The sequence below is a fragment of the Tursiops truncatus genome, chromosome 20 (genome assembly GCF_011762595.2).
Source record: "Tursiops truncatus isolate mTurTru1 chromosome 20, mTurTru1.mat.Y, whole genome shotgun sequence".
Lineage (NCBI taxonomy): Eukaryota > Metazoa > Chordata > Mammalia > Artiodactyla > Delphinidae > Tursiops > Tursiops truncatus.
Genome location: NC_047053.1, coordinates 15,971,206 through 15,996,927, shown reverse-complemented (window position 1 = coordinate 15,996,927; position 25,722 = coordinate 15,971,206). Strand labels below are relative to the sequence as shown.

The following is a 25,722-nucleotide window of genomic DNA, read 5'->3' as shown; positions in this document are numbered from 1 at the left end:
ATAAGCTCTGTGGCTTCTCAGGTCATTAGAGTCATCTCCCTGCCTCAGTGCAAGAGGGTTAGATATAGGCATGTGGATATGCCTGCCACTTAAAAAAGACAGTTATTGAGTGAGTAATCAGTGCTAAAGTGGTGTCATCCTTTCTTAGAAGATTCTGTAAATTCCTGAGTCTCCTAAGGCTCCTTTAGTGTTTTAGCAAGGTAATGTTGCCGTAAGACATAGTTCACATGCCTGCTTTGCGCAGTTTACTTGCATGTAGCCAAGGTTTTAAATCTTCTTTTCTCCCATCCTTGGGCGTGTTTGGTCTTCCCTTCTTGCCAAAGCGTGTATGATATAAGGCTAACAGGAGCTCCGTATTTTCAGGATTAGCTTTCATTTTTCATAGGCTCTTCTGTGCTCTGACCTACAATGGGTAATCATTGCAATATAAAATATGCCACTGAAAGTCAGTGACAGTTGTTGCTTTTGAAGACTGGTTAATGAGGGGAATACTCATTTCCTTTGAGTCGAGACTCATGTGCACTCACCTTTTGAGCTGGGTACTTACCTTGTCATAAATTGGCTGTATTCCATATCTACTTACACAAACACTCACTTGCATATTTGAATTCTTTATTTTTTCACAGCCATCTCTTCCTGTACTTTATACCCTGTCTAGCCAGGCTACACATGAAGCTGTTCATCTCCTTTGCAGGATGTTGGTCTTTGATCCAGTAAGTAGTGTTTGTTTTTATATTTTTTTTAATGAATTAAAAATATGTGTTCTAAGAAAAACATCCTGGCTTTGAATAGATGGGCAATGTAAATAATGACTTTTTTTTTTTAATAATGACTTTTTAAAAGATAAACTTCAGCCCCCAGTTCCATGTGTATCATGCTCACCCATCACACAGAAGTTTGAGTATTAACACATAAGAGTCTAGGTGAAGAGAGATAAGGAACGGTACCATCCTTATTTATCTCGATATTTGTAAAAGGAGTTTGACACCAATTCGAATTAGGAAAAAAAATTTTTTTAACATTATTTGAAAAAAATCTGCCCATTGTATTGCGTAAGGAAATATTTACTCTGGGTTGTTGAAATGGTGGCTTTTCCAAATGCCATTTCTAGACTTGACTCTTCTGGGGCAAAGTTCAGCTCTTCGTTTATTCATTTGTCCAAAGAATATTCATTATTCGCATCTGTGCCAATAACTGTTGTCAAAGAAGACTAAAAAACGGAAGCATTTAGGAAAGAAAATTTTACTTGCCGAGAGTACATGGAAGTCACCAAATACAAAATACAACAGATATTTAAAGGGGAAAAATACCCACAAAATTACCAGTTAAGTTTACATTGGTTTGTTCATGATGAGAAAACAGCAGCTTTCTCACATGATTATTAAATCCACAGAAGTCAGAACTATCTTCAGATGTCAGCATAACAAAGATGAGGGATAAAAATGTTTTGTTAGGAAGTCCAGGTTTGTGGGAAACAGGGTTCTGTTATTTGGGGGACCAGAACCGAGCAGAGTGATCAAGTTATTTTTATTACATCTCAGGGTGCAAAGTGGATTTTTTGTTTGGTTGGTGTTTTTGTTTTCCTTTTGTTTGTTTACTTTGGCATGTGAGTGAGGTACTTAGTGATATGGGAAGCAAGACAAAGTGGCAGTTCTTGTTCCCACAGTCTCTCCTTGTGGTCAAGTTCCTGCCATTAAAGACAGTTTCAGCCACATAATTTGCTGGATGAGCTAGTGGTTTAGTGTCATTAGTTTGATATTTTATTTCACAAGTTTATCTGCGTAGCTAACAGGAGATGTTGATTAATACATAGAGACCTTTTGTATGGTTGACAAAACTAGAGGCACATGAACTTCAGGTTTCAGAGGTAATTTCTGTCTGCCCATTAAGGATTTTCTAAAGTCCCTGAGGTTAAATTTACTTTTCTGTGTCAGAAGTATGTTATTTTCTTTATTAGTTCCACTTAGATTAAGAACGAGGAACTGTGTAATTCACCTGTACCAGGTTTTTCTCGCAGTACTTACAGCTGTTGGGTATCCTCTTTCTCTGAGATCCCATGTTTATTTATGATCCTGACCTGCCAGGAGCTCATGGCTGGAACTCTAAGGCTGGAATTTCCAGAACTGTACAGCGGATACCACGCATATTTCCTGGGAGGCCTTTTAGACATCAGTTCTACATGTGAAATGTAGTCCTTATTCCTTAACAGTGGGATTGTCACACCTAATTAAATGAAACCTTTGGTGTGGTCATAGTTACAAATTAGATTTATCTATAAGAAGGAGATATGATTTATCTGGAATTTTTTTCTGACATATGCTTACTGAATTTAGTTTATGATTGATATTAAGGATTCTTTTTCTAGTTCTGAGGGTTCATTTAGAAATAGATACCTTTTTTTTTTTTTTTTTTTGGTGGTACGCGGGCCTCTCACTGTTGTGGTCCCTCCCGTTGCGGAGCACAGGCTCCGGATGCGCAGGCTCAGCGGCCATGGCTCACAGGCCCAGCCGCTCTGCGGCATGTGGGATCTTCCCGGACCGGGGCACAAACCCGTGTCCCCTGCATCGGCAGGCGGACTCTCAACCACTGCGCCACCAGCGAAGCCCTAGATACCATTTTTAAAGAATGTTTCATTCTGGTTTTAACCTGTTAAATTTGAGGGTTAGTGATACATTAAGAAGAAAGAAATGAGGGTTTTATTACCTCAAAATAGTGACGACATTAAACAAATCTCCAGAGACCGTAATTTATGTAAAGGCAGTAAACAGTTACAAGCAATATTTTTAAAGCACAACAATAATTATTAGGAATTTAGACAATTATTTACTTTTTTCTCGACAAACAAAAAAACACTGTTATCTTGCATACACATCTTCCTATCATCACCCATTCTTTTACGTTCTTTAAAACAATACATATGTACTTCAACCCAAAGGTATTTGCACATCTTTTTTAACTGTTTATTGATGGCTACTCAATACTGTATTAATGAAGAGCCTAGGTATATTAAAATTATGTTGTCCATATATCCAAAGACCATTTATTAACTCAAATTAATGTTAGTAAGGTCTTATTGTTAATTAAGAATTAGGAGATTGAAATTTTAGTTGACTCATTAAGTCTTTATGATTCGTAGCATACAAAAAACTAATTTCTTTTTAGAAACACATTACCTATTATGATTCATCTCATTTAGTTTAACACATAATTTGTAATTCCATAATCTTAGAGTAATATTAGTTTATCTGACCAGCAAAACCAGTAGGAAAAAAAATCAAATTCAGAATGATTAGGCTTTTTATGAGAAAACAAACCTAAAACTTATATAAATGAGAATATTGTATTAGCGTTATTTGTACAGGTGTTTTTAAATTTTTATAACTATTAACTCAGACTGATTTGTCCAAAGAGTCATCTTGTATACAATTATCTTATACAATTATATACCGGATATTAAAACTTCTAAGTTGTTTAAGAGAAATATTTTGCCTACTTTGTAATCTAGTAATCAAGTAATAGTATTATTTTAACTCCCAATTAAAGCTTTTTTTAATCTTTGAGTTATAACTTGAGCAAGCAAAAATTTCTAAAGAGCCAAAATATTTTATTCATAAGGAAGAAGAATGTTTTTACATCTTTCCATTGCTTTTTATGTCTTTAATGTGTTGATACTGTTTCTAAAAGCCAGTTGCAATAGGAGTTTGCTCCATTTGATTTTAAGAGATCTCATAATATGATGTATTAACTCGCCTCAGAAGTATACGAAGTACATCCATTTATATTTGTAAAATGGAAAATTTTATCACTTATTCAGAACTAGAAGAGCCAATTTTGATAAAGTAACAAAATCTAGGATATAAACAAGTGAAGTGTCCATATCTATTACAAATGTTGATTACTTAAACAAGATGTAATTAAGACATAGAGGACATAATTATGCACCATCAATTCCTTCAAAAGAACATCACTATTAAATCTGAGAAATTTTGTGATTTTTTTTCCCTCAATTTAACAGGACAGTTTTTCTTTTCAGTGTTCATACCCCTTAAAAAACGAGTCTCCTTTCTTTAGCCGTGTTTCAGAAGTCCCAAAGAGACCTTAATTTGTTTAGAGAAATGAAAGTTGATCATTGCATGCTAGGGATTTGATTTACTTTTTGTTCAAAGGCTTCTCTTAGGTAAGACACTTTAGAGGACCCCATATTGGTGCACAAGGAACATTCAAACACAGAGCGTGCCATCCATAGTTAGGAAAACACCAAAATCTCTTCAGCTTTGCATCTGAAATTTCAGGAAATACCAGCGTTCCCAGACGAACAAAAAAGACTAACAGTGAAGCCAGATTCCATCTGCTGGTGGCAGCTGACAGGGGCCCAATTTCTGACATCTGCCACCTGACAGAAGTGACTTAATGGTCATATGATAAAATTAAAACCCAGATTCAATCACTGCTGCCACCAGTTTGGACACAATCAGCCATGTTCAGTCAGAAACAGAAATAGACTTGGCCAATAACCAGATTTAGTGGGCAAAAGCCAAAGAGCTCAGTCCCACACGTGAGACTGGCCAGAGATGCTGAGGACTGAGAGGGGCCCAGACCCAGGCAGGGTGTTAGACCTTGATCCCAGTGGAACCTCTGGGAATAGTTGGACTCATTTAGGAAGAAAAGGAAAAGTTTAGTTGCTAAGTGTGCTAGTGAGTCAGACTTCAGAAGGGCTGCATCACCAAATACAAAACATGACAAGTAGCAAAAGGAACAAAACCAGGATTGTGAAGCTTACATTCATCTCTTCATGGTGGATAAACAGCAGCTTTCTCTTGTTATTATCATATCCCAAAAGGTCATGACATGCCTTTTAACATTAGCATAGCAAAAAATCAGAGATAAGGTGTTTTTAGGGAATCCAGGTTTATGGGAAATATTTAACATTTTATTACTTGGGGGACCAGAACCAGTTGCGGTGATCCAGTTATTTTTGGTTTGAGTGCAGATGGTTTTCTTTTTTTTAGTTGTGTTATGTGAAGTGCTGGATCATATTATAAGCAGGGCAAAGTGTCAGTTTGTGTTCTACTCTCTACTATTGAGTCATCCTTAAATCAAAATCCACCTTCTCTCAGTAGTACTTACATACCCACTGAGCTAAAAGGAGGGACAGCTTTTTTCTTTTTTTCATGGAGAAATGAGTTTAAAAGTTTATGGTTTATGTAACCTGAAACTAGTATATTAAGTGTTCTGATCTGAAGCGCCAGAAAACCCCAGGCTGCTGACACTCACCCTGGGCTGGATATCAGAACATGGCATACAGGCCATTCATGAGCTGATGCCTACTCCAGCAGCTTTCAGAGCTTTTGCCCAAGTTGATTTGGTATCTAAGAGGATAAAAGTTTCAAGGAGCTTTGTAAAATTGCCACCATGATCACATCTCTTCTAAATGCTGAGACATATTTAGAAAATATAACTGTTATTTTAAATGTAAATATATCCCTTCCAAAGCATTACATATTTGAATGTCAAGATATTTGTCATTTTGGGCCCTGCATGTATCTGTTTCAAGGTAAGAACTTTCAGGATCTTAGCAGGGTCATTTCTAAGTGCTTTCTAGTAGCGTATGGTGGTTTATCACAGTAGTTTGTTGTCTTACGTCATATACTCCCTCTACTGCTATGTTACCCACCTCCAAATTCAATTACTGTCTTACCCTCACCGTCCGCGATTATCCCTTTACACAGGATGTTCCATAAGTTAAGTATAAGCCGTGTAAAGCAGTCACTGTGGCTCGTGAAAGATCCTGTGTGGACAGTCATGTTTATCTGCAGTGTTGATGTGCTGGTCTCTAAATTTGATTTCAGTCCAAAAGAATATCCGCTAAGGATGCCTTAGCCCACCCCTACCTAGATGAAGGGCGACTGCGATATCACACGTGTATGTGTAAATGTTGCTTTTCCACCTCTACTGGAAGAGTTTATACCAGTGACTTTGAGCCCATCACCAATCCCAAGTTTGATGACACTTTTGAGAAGAACCTCAGTTCTGTCCGACAGGTTAAAGGTGAGTTTGCTTTTTTGGCCCTCCGCCAGGTGGGGTGACTGGTAACATTTTCTGTTATGTGGCTGTGTGGAAAGCTGAGCTCTGGATGGAGATCAAAGCTCCTTTATATGTTTGTTTTACAAACTTGCATACAGCTGTTTGTCCGGAGCACATATGCCAAGAAAGCTGTGTGTGTTATAAAAACACTGATTTTATATCCAGGGGAAGGTCCGGCAGAGGGATGAACATTTTGTTCTTGTTTTCAAAGCTGACTTACTTAGTGTGACTCAGTATAGTTAATATGTATTCACTCAGTGTGATTTCATGGAATGATACATATTGGACTTTTTTATATAACATGCAAAGTTTTTAAAAGGATAAACATCCACTGAGGGAATCATTCCTTGGATGATGACAAGAAGGGGATTTCTGATAGTCTGCTCATAAAATTTCCTGACACGATCTCCTACTGGGGGGCCGGGTAAAGACATCCAGAATTCTGAGTGGTTCTAAGTGTCTACTCCAGGACATTTTAGAAGAGAGTCGTCCCCAAAGTGACCAGCCTGAAACTATGTACCTAAATACCAACTGAGGTTTTTTAAGTGATTTTCAAAAAGGCAATAATTACCAGCAGTTTAGAAGAGTTCATTTATAATGCCAACCCAGTGGAGTCACTCTCAAATTTATAGACCATTTTACACCTTCCACTCATGGGGTTTCCAACCCCCGTAATGGCACTTTGGGGGTTTTGCCTACGTTTAGCAGCACCTGTCATTTTGGTTTCAGAAAAGTTCCACTGGATTCTGCCTGATAGATGACATGTGTGTTTAACTAAACCACTAGGAAATGCCGTTCAGATGCTGACTAGAGTTAACCTGAGAATCCACTGCTCCCAGGCCTGCAGATTGGCGTGGGTTGTATGATATTTGTTTTCTCCACAGAAATTATTCATCAGTTCATTTTGGAACAGCAGAAAGGAAACAGAGTGCCTCTCTGCATCAACCCTCAGTCTGCTGCTTTTAAGAGCTTTATTAGGTAACTATATGGATGTAATTCTGACTTTCTTGTTAGAATTAAAAGGATGCCATTGTGAGTTTCTCATTCAGCATATTTCTGGTTTTATTTAGATTAGATAACATAGATAAAAGGTCCAACAGAAAGTTTCTGTTGTGAGTTCTGGTTTAGTCAAAAGCATGTTAAAAATGGAAGCATTTGTTCTTACACTAGCTCCAGTTCACTGTGGCTGCCTTGGCAGTTCCCCAGATGCCCATTACTCTGCCTGGTCAAGTACGTGGGGATCTTCCTCTGCCAGCAGCGTGGCAGCCACTGTCCTGGAGTTGCACATGGTCCTCTCAGTTCCCACTGCCATCCCCACCACCTTAATAATAACCGCAAGCAAGAAAATTCTGTTTTATAGGTGGACTGCTGGTGTATCCTGTTTAAAGAGAAACCAAGTCTTACTGGTTATAGAGCTATAAATCTCCTTCGGAACCTAGAAAGCGTCATTCTCTTGATCTCTCTTTGTCCTTACCTTCTCCATCTCTTTTTCCCTAACTCCTTGTATCAATCAAGGTCCAGTCAGGAGAAAGAAACCACACCCAGTAATATGAACAGGGAAAATTTAATAACAAGCATTAACTAGGAAAAGATGGTTAACTACTAAAAGGCATGCAAGAGGATTCTGAAGAGTCCGAAGTAGCAAATGCGGAAAGCAAGTACTCCCTCTGGACTGAGGGAGAGTGAACAAGGGAGAACTTGAGAACTTAGAGGAAGCCCCTCTACCCAAGGCTAATAAGATTTGGACCTCTTTGGAGAGGAGCCACAGGAACACAGCATGATGGTGAAGAAACTTTACAAAAGGGGTGAGCAGAGCTGATCCATCAAAGAGCCTGCTAGGTGGAGAGAAACTTGCCAGAAAGTTTGGGTAGACCAAAGCTGGGCCTTCCAAGGGAAAAAAAAAGAGGCCTTGCAATGCCCTTTCAGCGCCCTCTGTTGACAAAGATTATCATTGGGCCTGTGGCAAAGGAAAAAGGTGAACGGGGTCTGGCTCAGGTATGCAGAGCAGCACGAAGGGAGGCTTTGATCTGAGAGGCCACACGCTTCCTGCCTTCCTGCCTTTCCTTTTTCCCTCTCCTCCTTGCTTGTCTTTCCCTTCCCTTCCCTTTCCTTTTAATTGGCCTTGATATAGTGTTGAAGCTGATTGAATTTATTGAACCAAGGTCAAGAATTTTTGTTTATAATTTTTAAAATCAGGTGACTTTCACTCCTTCCATGTATTTTTCTGTAGAAAGAAGGAATTAAGTTGCCTTTTTACTTCCCTGTGGTTTAAAATTACTTTGTTTTAATATTTTTCCCTAAGAGTCAATTAGGTGTTTTAATACCTTTCAGGTGCAAGTTATTCATTATCCTGGGCCCCCAGGAAGCAAAGTGACACACATCCCCCTCAAGTCTATAATCTTGGCAACATTAGACAGACATGTGAAATAACTGATAAAACAGATCTGTGGATAACAAGTGCTAAATGATTATCAATTAAAACTTGATAAAAGAATGCTTATGAGGCTCATTCAAAATAGGTCCCCACTTAAAATCACCTTATTTTGAGAAGCTACTTTTAAATGGATAATTCTGTATCCTTTAAGGTTATCTTCCCGACTGATTTATAGGCATTATTCTTTATAATAGCTACCATTTATATTATGAAGTAGGCACTGTGAAAAACATACATTATCTCATTTATTCATCACAATATCCTATGAGGTGGATAGCATCCCTTTCCAGGAGAGGAAAGATGAAGGAATTTGCTCGGTGTCATACAACTAGTAAATGATGTGTTGCTTTCAAGCCCACTCATTAGCTACTGTACCATATCACCTCACTACAGATACAGATCCTTACATGAACAATTTGGAACAAATGCACCTTTAGAGAAGTGAAAAGAAACAAATAAAAATCCAGGAATGGACTTTACAATTTTTTTTAAAGGAAGGGGGAAAACAGGCAGTAATGAATTGCCCTGTTGCCTTTTGTGGTGCTACAACCGGTTCACCGTGTCTCTCTTCTCTTCCAGTTCCACTGTTGCTCAGCCGTCTGAGATGCCCCCATCTCCTCTGGTGTGGGAGTGACGGTGGAAGATAATGTACTACTGAAGATGTAATGTAGCTTTCCACTGGAGTCTGGGATTTGCAATTCTGGAGGTTAATCATGCTTGTACTGTAATTTTACTAATGAAGTTTTAAATTAACAACCACTACTTGTATGATATGAATAATATTTAGAAATGTTACTAGACTTTTAATCTTGTAAAGTGGTTGTGCTTTTAGAAGAAAAATATTTTACCCAGAGTTGCACATGTTTTATGAATTTAGTGCAGCTGTTATGGCTCACCTCAGAACAAAAGAGAATTGAACCAAATTTGGGAGTTTGGGGTTTTGTGTTTTTTGTTTTGTTTTGTTTTTCTTTTTTAAAATGAAGTGAGATTGTTCACACACACACACACACACACACACACACACACACACACACACACACACACACACACACACACACACACACACACACGGACAGTCATACATTTTGATATTTGAGCCATTCCTGAAAATTTGGGGTTCTCTAAAACGAAAGAATCTGGAAACCTTGCCTGCGACCAATCATGGAGCCACGTGAGCTGATCGTGGCTGCACCTCGGGAGGGGGGAGGGGGGAGGGGCATGCCACCTAATGATCAAGCCCTATAATTAGCTTCTCATTAGAGCCGTGACGGTGATGTGTGCTGTCTAAAATCCAATGTTGTTGGTAGAGAGAATGAATTTGTGACTAGGAGAGACTAAACTTTTGTTTTCCTTACCCAGTATAAATATATATATATATATTTAATCTATTTTTATTAGAAGTTTTTCTGCTCTTTCTTACATAAAAGAACCCCCAAGCATGCATCTTTCATGTGTGTAAATAATTCATTTCTGGGCTAATTTCAAAAGAATCCCAACATTGCTGTATAGAGAGAGAACTAGCTTGCACATTTTAGGTCTGTGAAATTTTGTGAGACTTTTCCTGCACTGGACAGTAAAAAAAAATAAATAAAAGACAAAAACAAATTTAAAAAAAATTTAAGCCACAAAAAAAAAGGCACATAGGGAATTATGTCAAATGTGTTTGTGTCCTTAGGCAAAGCTGTGGGAGTCTTGAAATGTCACAGTAGTAAATAACTTATTACTTTTTGACAAATTCTTTTTTCTGTTGGAACACTGAATTCTTCTGTGCATATGTATATATGAATACAAATTGAAGGCCTCTACCTCCTGGAGTTATACAACTTGGCTTGTTTACCTCCACATGCTGATGATGACTATTTTTTTTTTTTTAAGTTCAATGTGGAGACTTGAAACTTGAATGTCCCTTCCAACTTTTATATTAAAAATAAAAAGACAAGAAAATTGAAGATCGTTTTTCACCTGTACAAGGAATACTAATGGATCGTCTTAAAATTGGTCTAGGAAAAACCTTGGTGTGTGTTATGGACAATTAACTGTTAAAGTTATTGTAAGTTATCTGTATTTAGCAGAGTATTTTCATCTTGAGTGATCTGAGCTGAATTTGAAGACTATTAATAAGTTATGTTTGGAAGTTTTAACTTCAATGAAGTAATTATTTGCTGTGAAAGAAACAAACATTGAATTACTAAACAAAGATGGTGCAATATCTTTGTTTTTTTTTTATGAGGCTCCTGAGAATCAACCCAACTGAAGCATTTCAATTCACTTGAATGAGAAACGTGTTTAGTATCAAAAGAGCCCAAGAAGACACTGGTGTGAAAGGTACAATCTCAGAGGTTGGTCAATTACCGTGGCACACTTACTGGTCACTTTGTACAATGTAGATTTGAAGTACAGTGGTGAAAACATTAAATGTGACATTTGAAAAAGAGGTGTCATCTGTTTTATTTCAACTCCTTTCCTTTATTTTCTCTTCAGTACAGCTTGTATCCTGAATTTGCAAAGTTTTGAGACATTACCTATTTATATTTCCATTTCAATCTTTGAGGTAATTAGTTGTGGGGTTTTTTTTTAATCTTCTCAGACTTTAGATTGCCAAAAACGTATTGGAAACTTAGTTAACTGATGTCAAAGATATTGTGGTTTAAATATATGCAATTTGATTTAGTCTTTCCAGACTTTAGAGTCTAATCCAGTGGTTTTCAAACTTTTTTTAAGCAAAGAATCCTATTTTCATGTGAAATCAATATAATGGAGTCCATTATATTAAACAAAAGTGAGCTGCTCTGGATGCAGCAGACTGCTAAGGGGGCTTGACCCCTCCCTCCTCTTCCTTTCTGCCTCCTGCCCCTGGCATCCCAAAGGTACCTCCAGCTGAAGAAGCCCCAGCTGGGTGGTGTGACTAAGACCTGATACCAAACTGCCTAACTTTAGAATACTTTCCCTGAGACTAGATAAAACAGCATTACTCTTGGGGTTGTAGGTGGTGTGTGTACTTCTCCCTATCTTTTCCTGATTTAGCAAAACGAATGGATTTTTTTTTTTTCCTGACATGGGAGGAGTTGACTGTTATAACTCATATAAATCAATACGAATACAAGTATTTATTTTATCCAACAAACTTTTGAAAACCTACTAAGTGCAATAATCACTTATATGGAAGCCTTGTTAATATCAATAATGCTTAAGTAAGAAAACGTTTTCATCACGAGAGCGTTAAGAAATAACTGCACGTATAACACTTTGAAACTAAACTTCTTCACAGATAAGTATTAGAGAAAACTTGCTGACCTGTTCCCACTAGAACCTGCTCACCTAACTAGGGGATTATTTCTTAATTTAAAATTATTGATAATCGCAAAAATGTGGAGTTTTCTACAGCCAGTAATCAGTATGAACAGGTAAGTCAGGGCTGTAAGCAGCTACAATTTGTTTGCCATTTAAGTGTAAGAATCCAGAAGATGGAGATAATCTCTTGAGGTGGCTCATAAGATTTGGCGTTTTTATTTCATTTTTTCTCTATGGTTAAGTCATTTTAAATATTACTCTTATATTAAAATTAAAATACATTAAAGAAGACAATGCATCACTTGCATGGATTTTTAAATTAAGACAGCTTTGGGGGGTGCTGTTTTCTACTGTGTTCTAGTAACGTCTAGGCAGCATGGTAGTAAATAGACACGTTTAGAGTCTTCCCTGCAGTGACTCTCCACCCCTCCTTCCTTAAGTGGTCTTTCTTTGGCTTCTGAAACACACCTGTTTTTCTCTTTTAGGGGCTACAAGTCTCCCTTACAGGCTCCTTCCTCTGCTTAAACCTCCCATGTTTGTGTTCTCTGGGCTAGGGATCAATCCTGGGTTTTCATCCAACTCCAAAGCCAAGGGTTCTTGACTTGGCTACTTGGTAGAATCACCTGGAGAACTTTCAGAAATTTCAAGGCCACACCCCAGAATCTCTGGAGGCAAGGTCAGGCATCAGTTTTGTGCTGTGGTTTTGTTTGTTTGTTAAGTCCTCCAGCTGATTCCAATGTGCAGCCGAGATCCACTGCTGGACACTCTCCTTGTGACCTCATCTACCCTCATGGCCTCGTTGACTGTAAGAGAATGACCCCAAATCTCTTACCTGTATACCCAGATTTTTCTGCTAGGTGTCTGTTAGAAATTTCTACTTGGGTATCTTACAGGCACCTCAGCCATGTCAAAAATGAAATTAATAATGGTTTTCCCCCGACAATTTTATTATTATTAAATCATTCTCACTTCCCCACTAGCTCTTTTTTTCCCCTTCCTAGACGAGCAAAATAGTTGAGGTTTAACTATTTCATGAGGAATTGTGGAAGGGAAAGGACTGGGGACAAGGGGAGTAGAGTTGTACACTGAGCCGGGCTCCTCGTATTAGGTTAGGACCAGTGCCAGGGTGGTGCTCCTGGCAGCACAGCACCAGGCTTTTCTTTTTTGGCAGGTGAGATGGAAGAGAATGACTCCAGTTATAGTGCTGTATCTGCTGCGTACGCCTCACCCCTCAACTCTGGGCTTCATCATCCACCCGCTTACATAAGCCCGAAATCAGGGTCCTCCTCACTCCCATCTCAGCTCCAGAATTCATGCACTTTTTCATTCCATTCTTTAATGTACTTTTATCTCAATGTTTTAAATGACACAGCATGAAGGAAAAAACAAAGTAAAAATTTTCCAGTGAATAAGTTAAATGCTATTCAATCTTGTTTTCCGTTTTGGAAATCAGGGCTGAATGGAAGAGACTGATACTACTCACTGATTTAACATCCAGTTTTTCCTCTCTCAGGTTTAAAATATTTTAAGAATCAAACACAAGTGATAATATTTTCCCCTGTTCTTGTGACTTTACCAATGAGTGAACAATGCCCAGATACTTGGAAAGAAGTAAATTACAACGTTTTCAGGTTGCTGTTGGTAGTTTTAACAAGCGGACCTTCTTGCTAAGAGGTCAGTGTTTATGCAAGGTAGCCGACTTCAGAGGTCTCTGAAACAGCAGTCGGCCTCCTGTCTCAGGGAACTCAAAAGATCTCTAAGTAGTAAAGAAAGCTGGGTTTATTTTTACTTATGTTTTGATAATAATACTAATTTTCACAGCTCATCATCCTTACAGCCAACTATTTTTATCCATTTCTTAATTACAGAAGTTATACCATGTTTTTTTTTAATGGACAGCTTTAGAGTTTTTGAGAACGCCTATCCTTGAGAAGAAAAATCTTATAAACACAATACTGTGAGTTCCTTTTAAAAACTATATTGTGAAAAAATAAAAAATAAAAATAAAAACTATATTGTGGGGCTTCCCTGGTGGCGCAGTGGTTAAGAATCTGCCTGCCAATGCAGGAGACATGGGTTCGAGCCCTGGTCTGGGAAGATCCCACGTGCCACAGAGCAACTAAGCCCATGCACCACAACTACTGAGCCTGCGCTCTAGAGCCCGCGAGCCACAACTACTGAGCCTGCGCTCTAGAGCCCGCGAGCCACAACTACTGAGCCCATGTGCCACAACTACTGAAGCCCGGGCGCCTAGAGCCCGTGCTCCGCAACAAGAGAAGCCCCCGCAGTGAGAAGCCCGCGCACCGCACGAAGAGTAGCCCCTGCTCGCCGCAACTGGAGAAAGCCCCTGTGCAGCAACGAAGACCCAACACAGCCAAAATAAAAATAAACAACAACAAAAAAAACTAAATTGTGTATGTATTAGTAATACATTCACATGGTACAACCTACAAAAGGATAGTGAAAAGGAAGTCGTTCTCCCTAGAGGTGCAAACCACTGTTTCCAGTTTCTGGGGATCATTCCAGAGATACTCTGCACAATCAAGCTTATATAATTTTATAGGAATGACAGCACACTAGGAACACTCCTGTGTCTTGCCCTCTTCTCTCCACTTGACCAATGTGGAAGATTGTTCCACGTGAACACAGAGCTAAAGCTTTTAAATTCAGCCACTTCCTTATTACGAAGGCAAACGATGAACGACTTGAATCTATTACCTCTTATCTATGTTTTTATACTTCGGTGTGACATTTTTTTCCACGAAGAAAAGTAATTCAAGGTGGAGCCAACTAACCAGTCTTCCCCCAGGTAAGCCATTGCTCATATCTGTAGTAATACATATTTTCTAAATCATTTTTCAGTTCACTACAATTTTTTTTAAAGACAAGTTATTCAAACCACATTGTTAAAAAACTAACCATTTTTTCCATCCCACTAGACACACTGAAAAAATTCAAGAGGCATTTAGCTATACAAGCTTCCTAACTTTTCCCAGATTCAGATGTGGCCCTGTCTAGTCCTTTGTGTACCCTTTTTCATTCTATACTGTTTACCAAAACTCATCATTCAATTATTTTACCAACAAGGGCCTTAAAAGTTAACATCTTCATATACATCATCATACAGATTGCAAGTAAAGACCAATAGAATGACCAGATCATTAATGTCCATGCTTTTTCATCTATCAAGAAACAGGTTAAGCTGAGTTTTGCAACCAGTTGTGTACATGTATCTTTTTGAGTACAGCAAAAATATTTGAACTCTTACTTCCAGCAATAGGAATGATTAGATATTCTAAAAAACAAACTCTATATGGAAAACAGTATGAAGTTTCCTTAAAAAACTAAAAATAGTTACCATATGATCCAGCAATCCCACTCCTGGGCATATATCCAGAAAAGACGAAAGATATAATTCAAAAAAATACATGCACCCCAATGTTCACAGCGGCACTATTTACAATAGCCAAGACATGGAAGCCACCTAAGTGTCCATCAACAGATGAATGGATAAAGAAGATGTGGTATATGTATACAACAGAATATTACTCAGCCATAAAAAAGAATGAAATTCCATTTGCAGCAACATGGATAGACCTGCAGATTATCATACAGTGAAGTAAGTCAGAGAAAGACAAATTCATGATATCACTTACATGTGGAATCTAAAAAAAGTACAAATGAACTTATTTACAAAACAACAGGTTCACAAACAAAACGGTAAGGGAAATGGTGGGGGAGGGATAAATTGGGAGTATGGGATTAACAGGTGCACACTACCATATATAAAATAGATAAACAAGTGTTTGCTGTGTAGCACAGGGAACTATATTCAATATCTTCTAATAAATTAATGGAAGGAAAAATTTAAAGAATATATATATACACATACATATATACACACATACATATATGTGTGTGTGTGTGTGTGTATGTTTGTCTGTTACTGCCTCAGCTCCTGGTGGGAAAAAAAGTCCTCCACAAGAATTTTAAAACCACAAGTATGCCCTAACATGTCATTAGACTTCAGACTTATGCTACCATCAAGGCTTAAGAAACTCAAACCAAGGTATTAACTTAAAGTGGCCCTCAGTTGGTAGTGCCCTGGGGTGTCTGGCAAAAGCAAACACAGATGCTCCTTTGAGGGGAATGCATCCTTAACTGGGGCCCCAGAGGATTCTGGTAGATAAAGCCAACCCAAATATGAACTCACAGTCCAAATTACAAAGCACAGGGAGATAAGCCACTATACTAAGAGACAATTACAAAGTAATTACCAAGTACTTCAGATATTGGAAGTATTGGATACAGAATACGAAATGATTATGCTTAAGAATATTTAGAAAAATGAAGGTATCCAAAAGCCAAGCAAGGACTAAAAGTCTTTGAAATATGACCAGGCATATTTGAAAAGTAACCAACTCACACAAATAAAATTTTAAAAAGTCACTGAAAGTAAAAATAAGCAGAACATTGAACACAGCCAAAGAAAAACTAAAACTTGTAAAAACCCAATATACGCTGCCTCATATACAGCAGAAATAACACAAATGCACAGAAAATAATAAAATATTGAGACTTGGGGGATAGAGTGAAAAAAATTGAATCTATATAAAATTGGAGTTCCAAAGATAAAAGGATACGAGAGGGGCAATATTAAATAATAGCTGAGCTTTTCTTAGATTTGATCATAGTTAGGAATAGGAATCGTTGAATTTAGGAAGCACAACAAATCATAAGCAGGATAGACAACTTAGTGAAACTGCAGAATGACAAAGAGGAGGTCCTAAATGTAACAGAAAAAATTGCCTAAAAAGAATAACAGTGAAACTTGCCTTCTCAACAGCAAAAACTGAAGCTAGAAGATAACCAAATAATACAGCCAAAGTTCTGATAGAAAATTCACCTAGAATTATAAACTAACATTTAGTGTAAAAACATAAAGATCTTTTGAGAAAACCAATTGTTTACTATCAACAGATCCTCACCAAAGGCAATCCTAAAGGCTATACTTCAAGAAGACAGGATAATTACAAGCAGATTTCCAATACAAGAATGAACAAAGAAACTGGTGAACATGTGGGGGAAACTAAGCAAACAAAGACTGCATAAAGCCAAAATAGTGTCTAGTTGGGAGGGGGATAAAATTAATTACACAAGCATTCTTTAAACTAGGATACATATACCCCTGGGGATAAGTGAAGACTCTCCAGGAGGTGCGTAGGCACATGTGTTTGTTTTTTTTAACATCTTAATTGGAGTATAATTGCTTTACAATGTTGTGTTAGTTTCTACTGTATAACAAAGTGAATCAGCTATATGCATACGTATATCCCCTTTTCCCCTCCCTCTTGCGTCTCCCTCCCACCCTCCTTATCCTACCCCTCTAGGTGGTCCAAAAGCACCGATCTGATCTCCCTGTGCTATGCAGCTGCTTCCCACTAGCTATCTATTTTACGTTTGGTAGTGTATATATGTCAATGTTACTCTCTCACTTCGTCCCAGCTTACCTTTCCCGCTCCCCGTGTCCTCAAGTCCATTCTCTACATCTGCGTCTTTATTCCTGTCCTGCCCCTAGGTTCATCAGAACGTGTTTTTTTTTTTAGATTCCATATATATGTGCTGGCATCCAGTATTTGTTTTTCTCTTTCTGACTTACGTCACTCTGTATGACAGACTCTAGGTCCATCCACCTCACTACAAATAACTCAATTTCGTTTCTTTTTATGGCTGAGTAATATTCCATTGTATATATGTGCCACATCTTCTTTATCCATTCATCTGTCAATGGACGCTTAGGTGGCTTCCATGTCCTGGCTTGGAAAAGAAAAAAAGGAATCCAAATCGGAAAAGAAGTAAAGATGTCACTGTTTGCAGATGACATGATACTATACATAGAGAATCCTAAAGGTGCTACCAGAAAACTACTAGAGCTAATCAATGAATTTTGTAAAGTAGCAGGATACAAAATTAATGCACAAAATCTCTTGCATTCCCATACACTAATGATGAAAAATCTTAAAGAGAAATTAAGGAAACACTCCCATTTACCACTGCAACAAAAAGAATCAAATACCTAGGAATAAACCTACCTAGGAAGACAAGAGACCTGTATGCAGAAAACTATAAGAAACTGATGAAAGAAATTAAAGATGATACCAACAGATGGAGAGATATACCATGTTCTTGGATTGGAAGAATCAATATTGTGAACATGAGTATACGACCCAAAGCAATCTACAGATTCAATGCAATCCCTATCAAATTACCAATGGCATTTTTTACAGAACTAGAACAAAAAATCTTAAAATTTGTATGGAAACACAAAAGACCCCGAATAGCCAAAGCAGTCTTTAGGGGAAAAAAAGGAGCTGGAGGATTCAGACTCCCTGACTTCAGACTATACTACAAAGTTACAGTAATCAAGACAATATGGTACTGGCACAAAAACATAAATATAGATCAATGGAAGAGGATAGAAATCCCAGAGATAAACCCACACACCTATGGTCAACTAACCTACGACAAAGGAGACAAGGATATACAATGGAGAAAAGACAGTCTCTTCAATAAGTGGTGCTGGGAAAACTGGACAGCTACATGTAAAAGAATGAAATTAGAACACTCCCTAACACCATACACAAAAATAAACTCAAAATGGATTAGAGACCTAAATGTAAGACTGGACACTATAAAACTCTTAGAGGAAAACATAGGAAGAACACTCTTTGACGTAAATCACAGCAAGATATTTTTTGATCCACCTCCTAGAGTAATGGAAATAAAAATAAACAAGTGGGACCTAATGAAACTTCAAAGCTTTTGCACAGCAAAGGAAACCATAAACAAGATGAAAAGACAACCCTCAAAATGGGAGAAAATATTTGCAAACGAATCAACGGACAAAGGATTAATCTCCAAAATAAATAAACAGCTCATGCAGCTCAATATTAAAAAAAACAAACAACCCAATCCAAAAATGGGCAGAAGACTTAAACAGACATTTCTCCAAAGAGGACATACAGATGGCGAAGAAGCACATGAAAAGTTGCTCAACATCACTAATTATTAGAGAAATGCAAATCAAAAACTACAATGAGGTATCACCTCACACCAGTTAGAATGGGCATCATCAGAAAATCTACAAACAACAAATGCTGGAGAGGGTGTGGAGAAAAGGGAACCCTCTTGCACTATTGGTGGGAATGTAAATTGATACAGCCACTATGGAGAAGAGTATGGAGGTTCCTTAAAAAACTAAAAATAGAATTACCATACGGTCCAGCAATCCCACTACTGGGCATATACCCAGAGAAAACCATTATTCAAAAAGACACCTGCACCCCAGTGTTCATTGCAGCATTATTTACAATAGCCAGGTCATGGAAGCAACTTAAATGCCCATCAACAGACGAATAGATAAAGAAGCTGTGGTACATATATACAATGGAATATTACTCAGCCAGAAAAAGGAAATTGGGTCATTTGTAGAGACGTGGATGGATCTAGAGACTGTCATACAAAGTGAGGTCAGAAAGAGAAAAACAAATATTGCATATTAACGCATGTACGTGGAACCTAGAAAAATGGTACAGATGAACCAGTTTGCAGGGCAGAAATTGAAACACAGATGTAGAGAACAAACGAATGGACACCAAGGGAGAAAAGTGGGTGGGGTGGGGGGGAATGGGATGAATTGGGAGATTGGGATTGACATGTATACACTGATGTGTATAAAATGGATGACTAATAAGAACCTGCTGTATAAAAAATAAAAAGAAAAAAAAAAGAAAAAAAAAAGCCTTGGCTATGGGGGCAGAGTTTAGGTGGGGGTAGAAGTTAGGCAGGGGCGGGGTTTAGGGTGGGGCAGGACCTAGGTGGGTGGGGCAGTGACATTTGAGCATGGGGCGGGGCCTCTGCTTAGGACCTGTGCACAAGGGGAGAGGCAGCACGTGGAAAGGAGGGCCTCTGGAGTGTGGGGTTCTGGAGTTTGGAGGTAGGGCCCTGAGTGAAGGTTTTTGGGTGGAGTTTAGGCCCAGCATGTTGGAGGGAGTCTCCGAGTGTAGAGGTGGGGCCCTGGGTGGGGGTGTAGGGGCGGGGCTTGGGCTGTGCGTGGCAGGAGGGAGGCTCCGAGGGCAGAGGGTTAGGCCCTGGAGCCCAACAGGCTCCCCGGTGACTAAGTGGACAAGGAAAGCGCTGGCCATGTTCCCTTCCGTTCCTTCTACCCCTCCCCCACCGTCTCCCCCGTCGCCGCTGGACCCCTAACCATGGGTGGGTCCCGCTGGGTGTAGGAACTCCTCCCCTCCCCCAGCCACCCCTCAGGGGTGCCAGTCCCGGAGTTCCGGCCTTTACTTTTGCTCCCTCTTCCCTCCCTCCCTCTCCCTTAGGACCCGCATGGCTGGAGGGGGCCTTGGTGGGCAAAGGGTCAGGCCCGGGATCTCAGCAGGTTCCTGGGGGCCCAAGTGGGCAGGGGAAACCTGGCCACACTACCTTTTGATCCTCTGCCCTCCCAGTGGTTCCCCGATTTCCCCCTTGGGCATGGGCACCAGTCCCGTCCTGCCTCCACTTCTCCTCCCCCTTCACTCCCACCATGCCCCACGTCCTACCCAGTCACTGGTACCCCACCAGAGCCTGGTGGGTGCCCTAGTTGCGCAGAGACGCGAATTCCGTGTCCTCCTAGTACGCCATCTTGACTCCGCTCCCAGCACATATGTTTTTTAAGAGAGTCAACTTCAACTTGTTTTCCGCCATCACCATTCTCCTTCAGGGTGTCCTTTTCCACCTACCCCTTCATGATCACCATTCTCCCACGTTACAAAAGATAGACATACTTCTCATACATCTTAAATATTACTGCGGCACGATGTCCCTGTGTGTAAAAACTTCCTGGGTTGCCAAGTAAACAGTTTTGTGTGTTTTGGTTTTTTTTTAATAAGGACCTCACCTCTTTCATCTCGTTACTGTCAAATAATACATCAATCTTGAAAGAGAACACCTTGAAAGTAAAGCAAAGAGAGCATTAGGAAGAAATACTGAAACTGGTAGTACTTTATTTCATTCAGGCAACAAATTCATGGCACAGTTCTGTCTTGAAATTCAGAAGTGAGAGGTTTTTTATGGAAACGTATAAAATGAAGCCAGACTTCTAACAGAAGGTAAATCTGTTTTGACCACTTGGTTTGCCAATGAGGACTTTACGATCAGTTTATATGATAGTCATTTTCCCACAATTAGAATTAGCTGGAATCTGTAGCTACGAAGTGCTGATAAAAATATATTTAAAGCAAAAGATATTTTTAAAAAATCATACAAGATATTGTATGATAAAATATCCTGACAAGAATGTGAGAAATTGGAACTCTTGTGCGTTGCTGATAGGAATGTTAAATGGCGCAGCTGCTATGAAAAAGTGTGGCAGTTCCTCAAAAAAATTAGAATTTCCCTTTGATCCAGCAATTCCATTTCTGGATATATACACGATATATATATGATATATATATATATATACACACACACATCATATATATATATCGTATATATATTGTGTATATATATGTATGTATATATACACAAGAACTGTATATACAATTCTTTGAAAAGAATTCAAAGCAGGGATTCCAACAGATATTTGTGCACCACTGTTCAAAGCAGCATTATTCACGATAGTCAAAAGGTGGAAACAACCCAAATGTCCATCAATGGATGAATGGATAAACAAAATATGGTATATACATACAATGGAATATTATTCCAGCTTAAAAAAGAAAGAAATGGGGCTTCCCTGGAGGCACAGTGATTAAGAATCCACCTGCCAATGCAGGGGACAGGGGTTCAAGCCCTGGTCCGGGAAGATCCCACATGCCGCGGAGCAACTAAGCCCGTGTGCCACAACTAGTGAGCTTGTGCTCTAGAGCCCACAAGCCACAACTACGAAGCCTGCATGCCACAACTACTGAAGCCCGCACACCTAGAGCCCGTGCTCTACAAGAGAAGCCACTGCAATGGGAAGCCCACAGACTGCAACAAAGAGTAGCCCCCACTCGCCACAACTAGAGAAAGCCCGCATGCAGCAACAAAGACCCAACGCAGCCAAAAAATAAAAAAAGAAAGAAAGAAATGAGAGATTTTGGCAAGATGGCGAAATAGAAAGATGTAGAGCACACCTCCCACAAATACATAAAAAATACATCTACGTATGGAACAATTCTCACAGAACACCTACTGAATGCTGGCAGAAGATCTCATACAACCAAAGTTGCAAGAAAGGTCAGGTAACCAGGAAATGTGAAAGAAAAAAAAGGACTCCGGATGGGACATCCACCCCTGGGAGGGTGCTGTGAAAGAGGAAAGGTTCCCTCAGCCTGGGAACCCCCTTTACCAGCTGGGAGATCAGCTGGGACAGATAGGGAGCTTCAGAGGCTCAGAGGGAAGTACAGCAGCCAGACTGTGGCACACAGAACAGAGAAAGACCAGCACAGGCAGTCCCAGCCACCTTGCTGCACTCCCCAGCCAAGCGGATTACTGGTGCTCCTATGGCTGGGGTGGGTCTGGTGTTAGCAGCTGCAGGTCTTTATAGGCACGTGGAGGCAGGGCCAGGGTCAAGGCTCATTCTGTAGCTCCACGGCAGGTCGAGGTGCGCAACTGTGGCAGTCCCTGTGCCTGACTTTGACAGACCTCGGATCTGTGCTGGTGGCCTTGTGAGCACAGTGCCTGAGGGACACCCAGGCCAAATGCCAGCATTCTCATGGTTGAAGCGGGGCCAACGGCAGTGGCAACTACAGTGTGCTTTGTGAGTGGGCACAGTGGGTGATAGGCGACACCACAGAGTGCACTTCCTGGTGGACAGCTCCTGCAGAGGAATACGCAGTGGCTCCTCTCCCAGCGGAAGTGCTCCAGTCCCACCTACCTCACACTGCAGCTCAGAAACAGATCTGGGGGCCTCTACTCAAACAACTGGGGAACAGACTCTGCCCTCGACAGGGCTTTGCAATCACAGAGCAAAGAGGAGGCGCTGCTCAGCATCCAGGGCAGGCTCTGGTCACCACAATACTAATCACACCCCCTATCAAGGGGATATCAGCCAGCACACAACGAGAAAAGACGTGGCAGGCATCCATACTAAAAGCAGCCATTGCACCAAAAATATTAGGCTCATGGAGGCTACACAGGGGTGCTCCCACATGAAAACACCCCTTCAAGACAACAGTAGACACTGTTTCTCCCAAATTCATAGTCAGAGAAATTATAAGTAAAATGAAGAAGCACAGGAACCACTCCCAATTAAAAGAACAGAGAATTCCACTGAAAGAACAATGAAACAGACCTCCCCAGTCTGCTAGAGCCCTCAAAAAGGAGATAATAAAAACACTGAAGGAATTAAGAAAAGCTATCCACAGAAATGCTGATCACTGTAAAAAGGAACTAGAAACTATAAAGAGTAGCCGATTTAAATTAGAAAAATCATTTGCCAAGACAAAAGCTGAGCTGAAGGCAATAAATAGCAAACTAAATAATGCAGAAGGGTGAATAAGTGATCTGGAAGATAGAATCATGGAAATCACCCAACAAGAACAACAGACAGGGAACTAGCCTGGTGGTGCAGTGGATGGGACGCCATGCACCCAATGTGGGGGGGCCTAGGTTCAATGGGCAACTGGATCCCACGTGTATGCCGCAACTGGGAGTTCGCATGCCACAACTAAGGAGTCCACCTGCCGCAACTAAGGAGGCTGCCCACTGCAACTAAGACTCAGCACAACCTAAATAAATAAATACTTTTTAAAAAAAAACAGCAGACAGAAAGACACATAAAAAAAAAATGAAAGCAGGGCTTTCCTGGTAGCACAGTGGTTAAGAATTCTCCTGCCAATGCAGGGGACGTGGGTTCGTGCCCTGGTCCAGGAGGATCCCATGTGCCGCGGAGTGGCTGGGCCCATGGGCCATGGCCACTGGGCCTGCGCATCCGGAGGCTGTGCTCTACAGCGGGGGGAGGGGCGCGGGAGTGAGAGGCCCGCATACCACAAAAAAAAAAAAAAAAGAGTAGAGCCTCCTCACCGCAACTAGAGAAGACCTGTGCACAGTAATGAAGACCCAACACACCCAAAAATAAATAAATTAAATTAATTAGAAAAAGAATTGTGAAAACGATAACCACAATGAGCGGCAAAAGGATAAACATGAAGATGTAAAAGAGGACAGCAAAATCATAAAATGTGGGGGAGGGGAGGAGGAAAATGTAGGGTTTCTTTTAGAATGTGTTTGAGCTTTCATGACTACCAATCTAAAGCAAGTAGATACAGTACTGGCTTAACATACTTGCAAAACAGGGTAACCACAAACCAAAAACATACACTAGATTCACAAAAACGAAAATGAAGAGAACACAAGCATCATACAAAAGAAAACCATCAAACCACAAAAGGAAAAGAAAAAAAAAGAATACAAAATCAAGGCTTAAATACAAGAAGGTTTAAAATGGCAATAAACACATATCTATCAATAATTACCTTAAATGTCAATGAACTAAATGCTCCAATCAAAAGACACAGTGGCAGATTGGATAATAAAACAAGAACCTACAATATGCTGCCTACAAGAGACCCACTTTAGAGCAAAGGACACACATAGATTGAAAGTGAGGAGATGAAAAAAGATATTTCATACAAATGGAAATGACAAGAAAGTGGGCGTTGCAATACTCATATCAGACAAAAGGCCATAAAGAAAGATAAAGAGGACACTACATAACGATAAAAGGATCAATACAAGAAGAGGATATTACACTCATTAACATACATGCACCCAATATAGGAGCATCTAAACACATAAAACAAATACTAACAGGGCTTCCCTGGTGGCGCAGTGGTTGAGAGTCCGCCTGCCGATGCAGGGGACATGGGTTCGTGCCCCAGTCCGGGAAGATCCCACCTGCAGTGGAGCAGCTGGGCCCGTGAGCCATGGCCACTGAGCCTGCGCATCCAGAGCCTGTGCTCCGCAACGGGAGAGGCCACAGCAGTGAGAGGCCCGCTTACCACAAAAAAAAAAAATACTAACAGACATAAAGGGAGAAATTGACAGGACTACAATAATAGGAGGAGACTTTAACACCCCATTGACATCAGTGGACAATACTTCCAGACAGAAAATCAATAAGGCAACAGAGATCCTAAATGACACAATAGAACAGTAAGACTTAATTGATATTTTCGGTACATTACATCCAAAAAAAACCAGAATACACATTCTTTTCAGGTGTACATGGAACATTCTCAAGGAAAGACCACATACCAGGGTACAAAACAAGCCTCAACCAATTGAAGAGGACAGAAATTATTTCAAGCTCTTTTCTAACCACATCAGCATGAAACTAGAAATCAACCACAGAAAGAGAAACGAGAAAAAAATGGAGACTAAACAACATTCTACTAAAAAACCAACTGGTCAACTATGAAATCAAAGTGGAAATTTAAAAATACCTTGAGACAAATGACAATGAAAACAACCATACAGAATCTGTGGGATGCAGTAAAAGCAGTCTTAAGAGGGAAGTTCATAGCGATACAGGCCTTCCTCAAAAACAAAAACAAGAAAAATCTCAAATAACCTAACCTACCAAGTAAAAGAACTAGAAAAAGAACAAACAAAACCTAAATTCAGCAGAAGGAAGGAAATAATAAAGATCGAGAGGAAACAAATAAAATAGAGATTTAAAAAAAATCAATAAAACCAAGAGCTGGTTTTTTGAAAGGGTAAACAAAAATTGACAAACTTTTGGCCAGGCTCACCAAGAAGAAAAGAGAGAGGACCCAAATAAACAAAATTAAAAAAACAAAAGAGGAGGAAAAAAACAACTGATAATGCAGAAATACAAAAAAAAAAAAAAACCATAAGAGAATACTATGAACAATTATATG

At 39.7% G+C, this 25,722-nt stretch overlaps 1 protein-coding gene across 2 annotated transcripts in view; it reads left to right on the top strand.

Moving 5' to 3' along the window:
- Positions 1 to 10,950, top strand: part of NLK (nemo like kinase) — a 146,999-nt gene extending 136,049 nt beyond the window's left edge. Inside the window, exons 8-12 of one of the 2 annotated variants that reach the window (XR_002174768.3) lie at positions 627 to 713; positions 5,850 to 6,048; positions 6,969 to 7,062; positions 9,098 to 9,224; positions 10,394 to 10,950. Coding sequence is in view for 1 of the 2 variants with exons in the window: in XM_019927061.3 (XP_019782620.1) it covers positions 627 to 713; positions 5,850 to 6,048; positions 6,969 to 7,062; positions 9,098 to 9,152 (435 nt within the window). In the remaining variant the exon portion in view is untranslated. Of the gene's footprint in view, positions 1 to 626; positions 714 to 5,849; positions 6,049 to 6,968; positions 7,063 to 9,097 lie in introns of both variants that reach the window. The other variant, XM_019927061.3, reaches the window with a different exon arrangement.
- Positions 10,951 to 25,722: the final 14,772 nt, after the last annotated feature.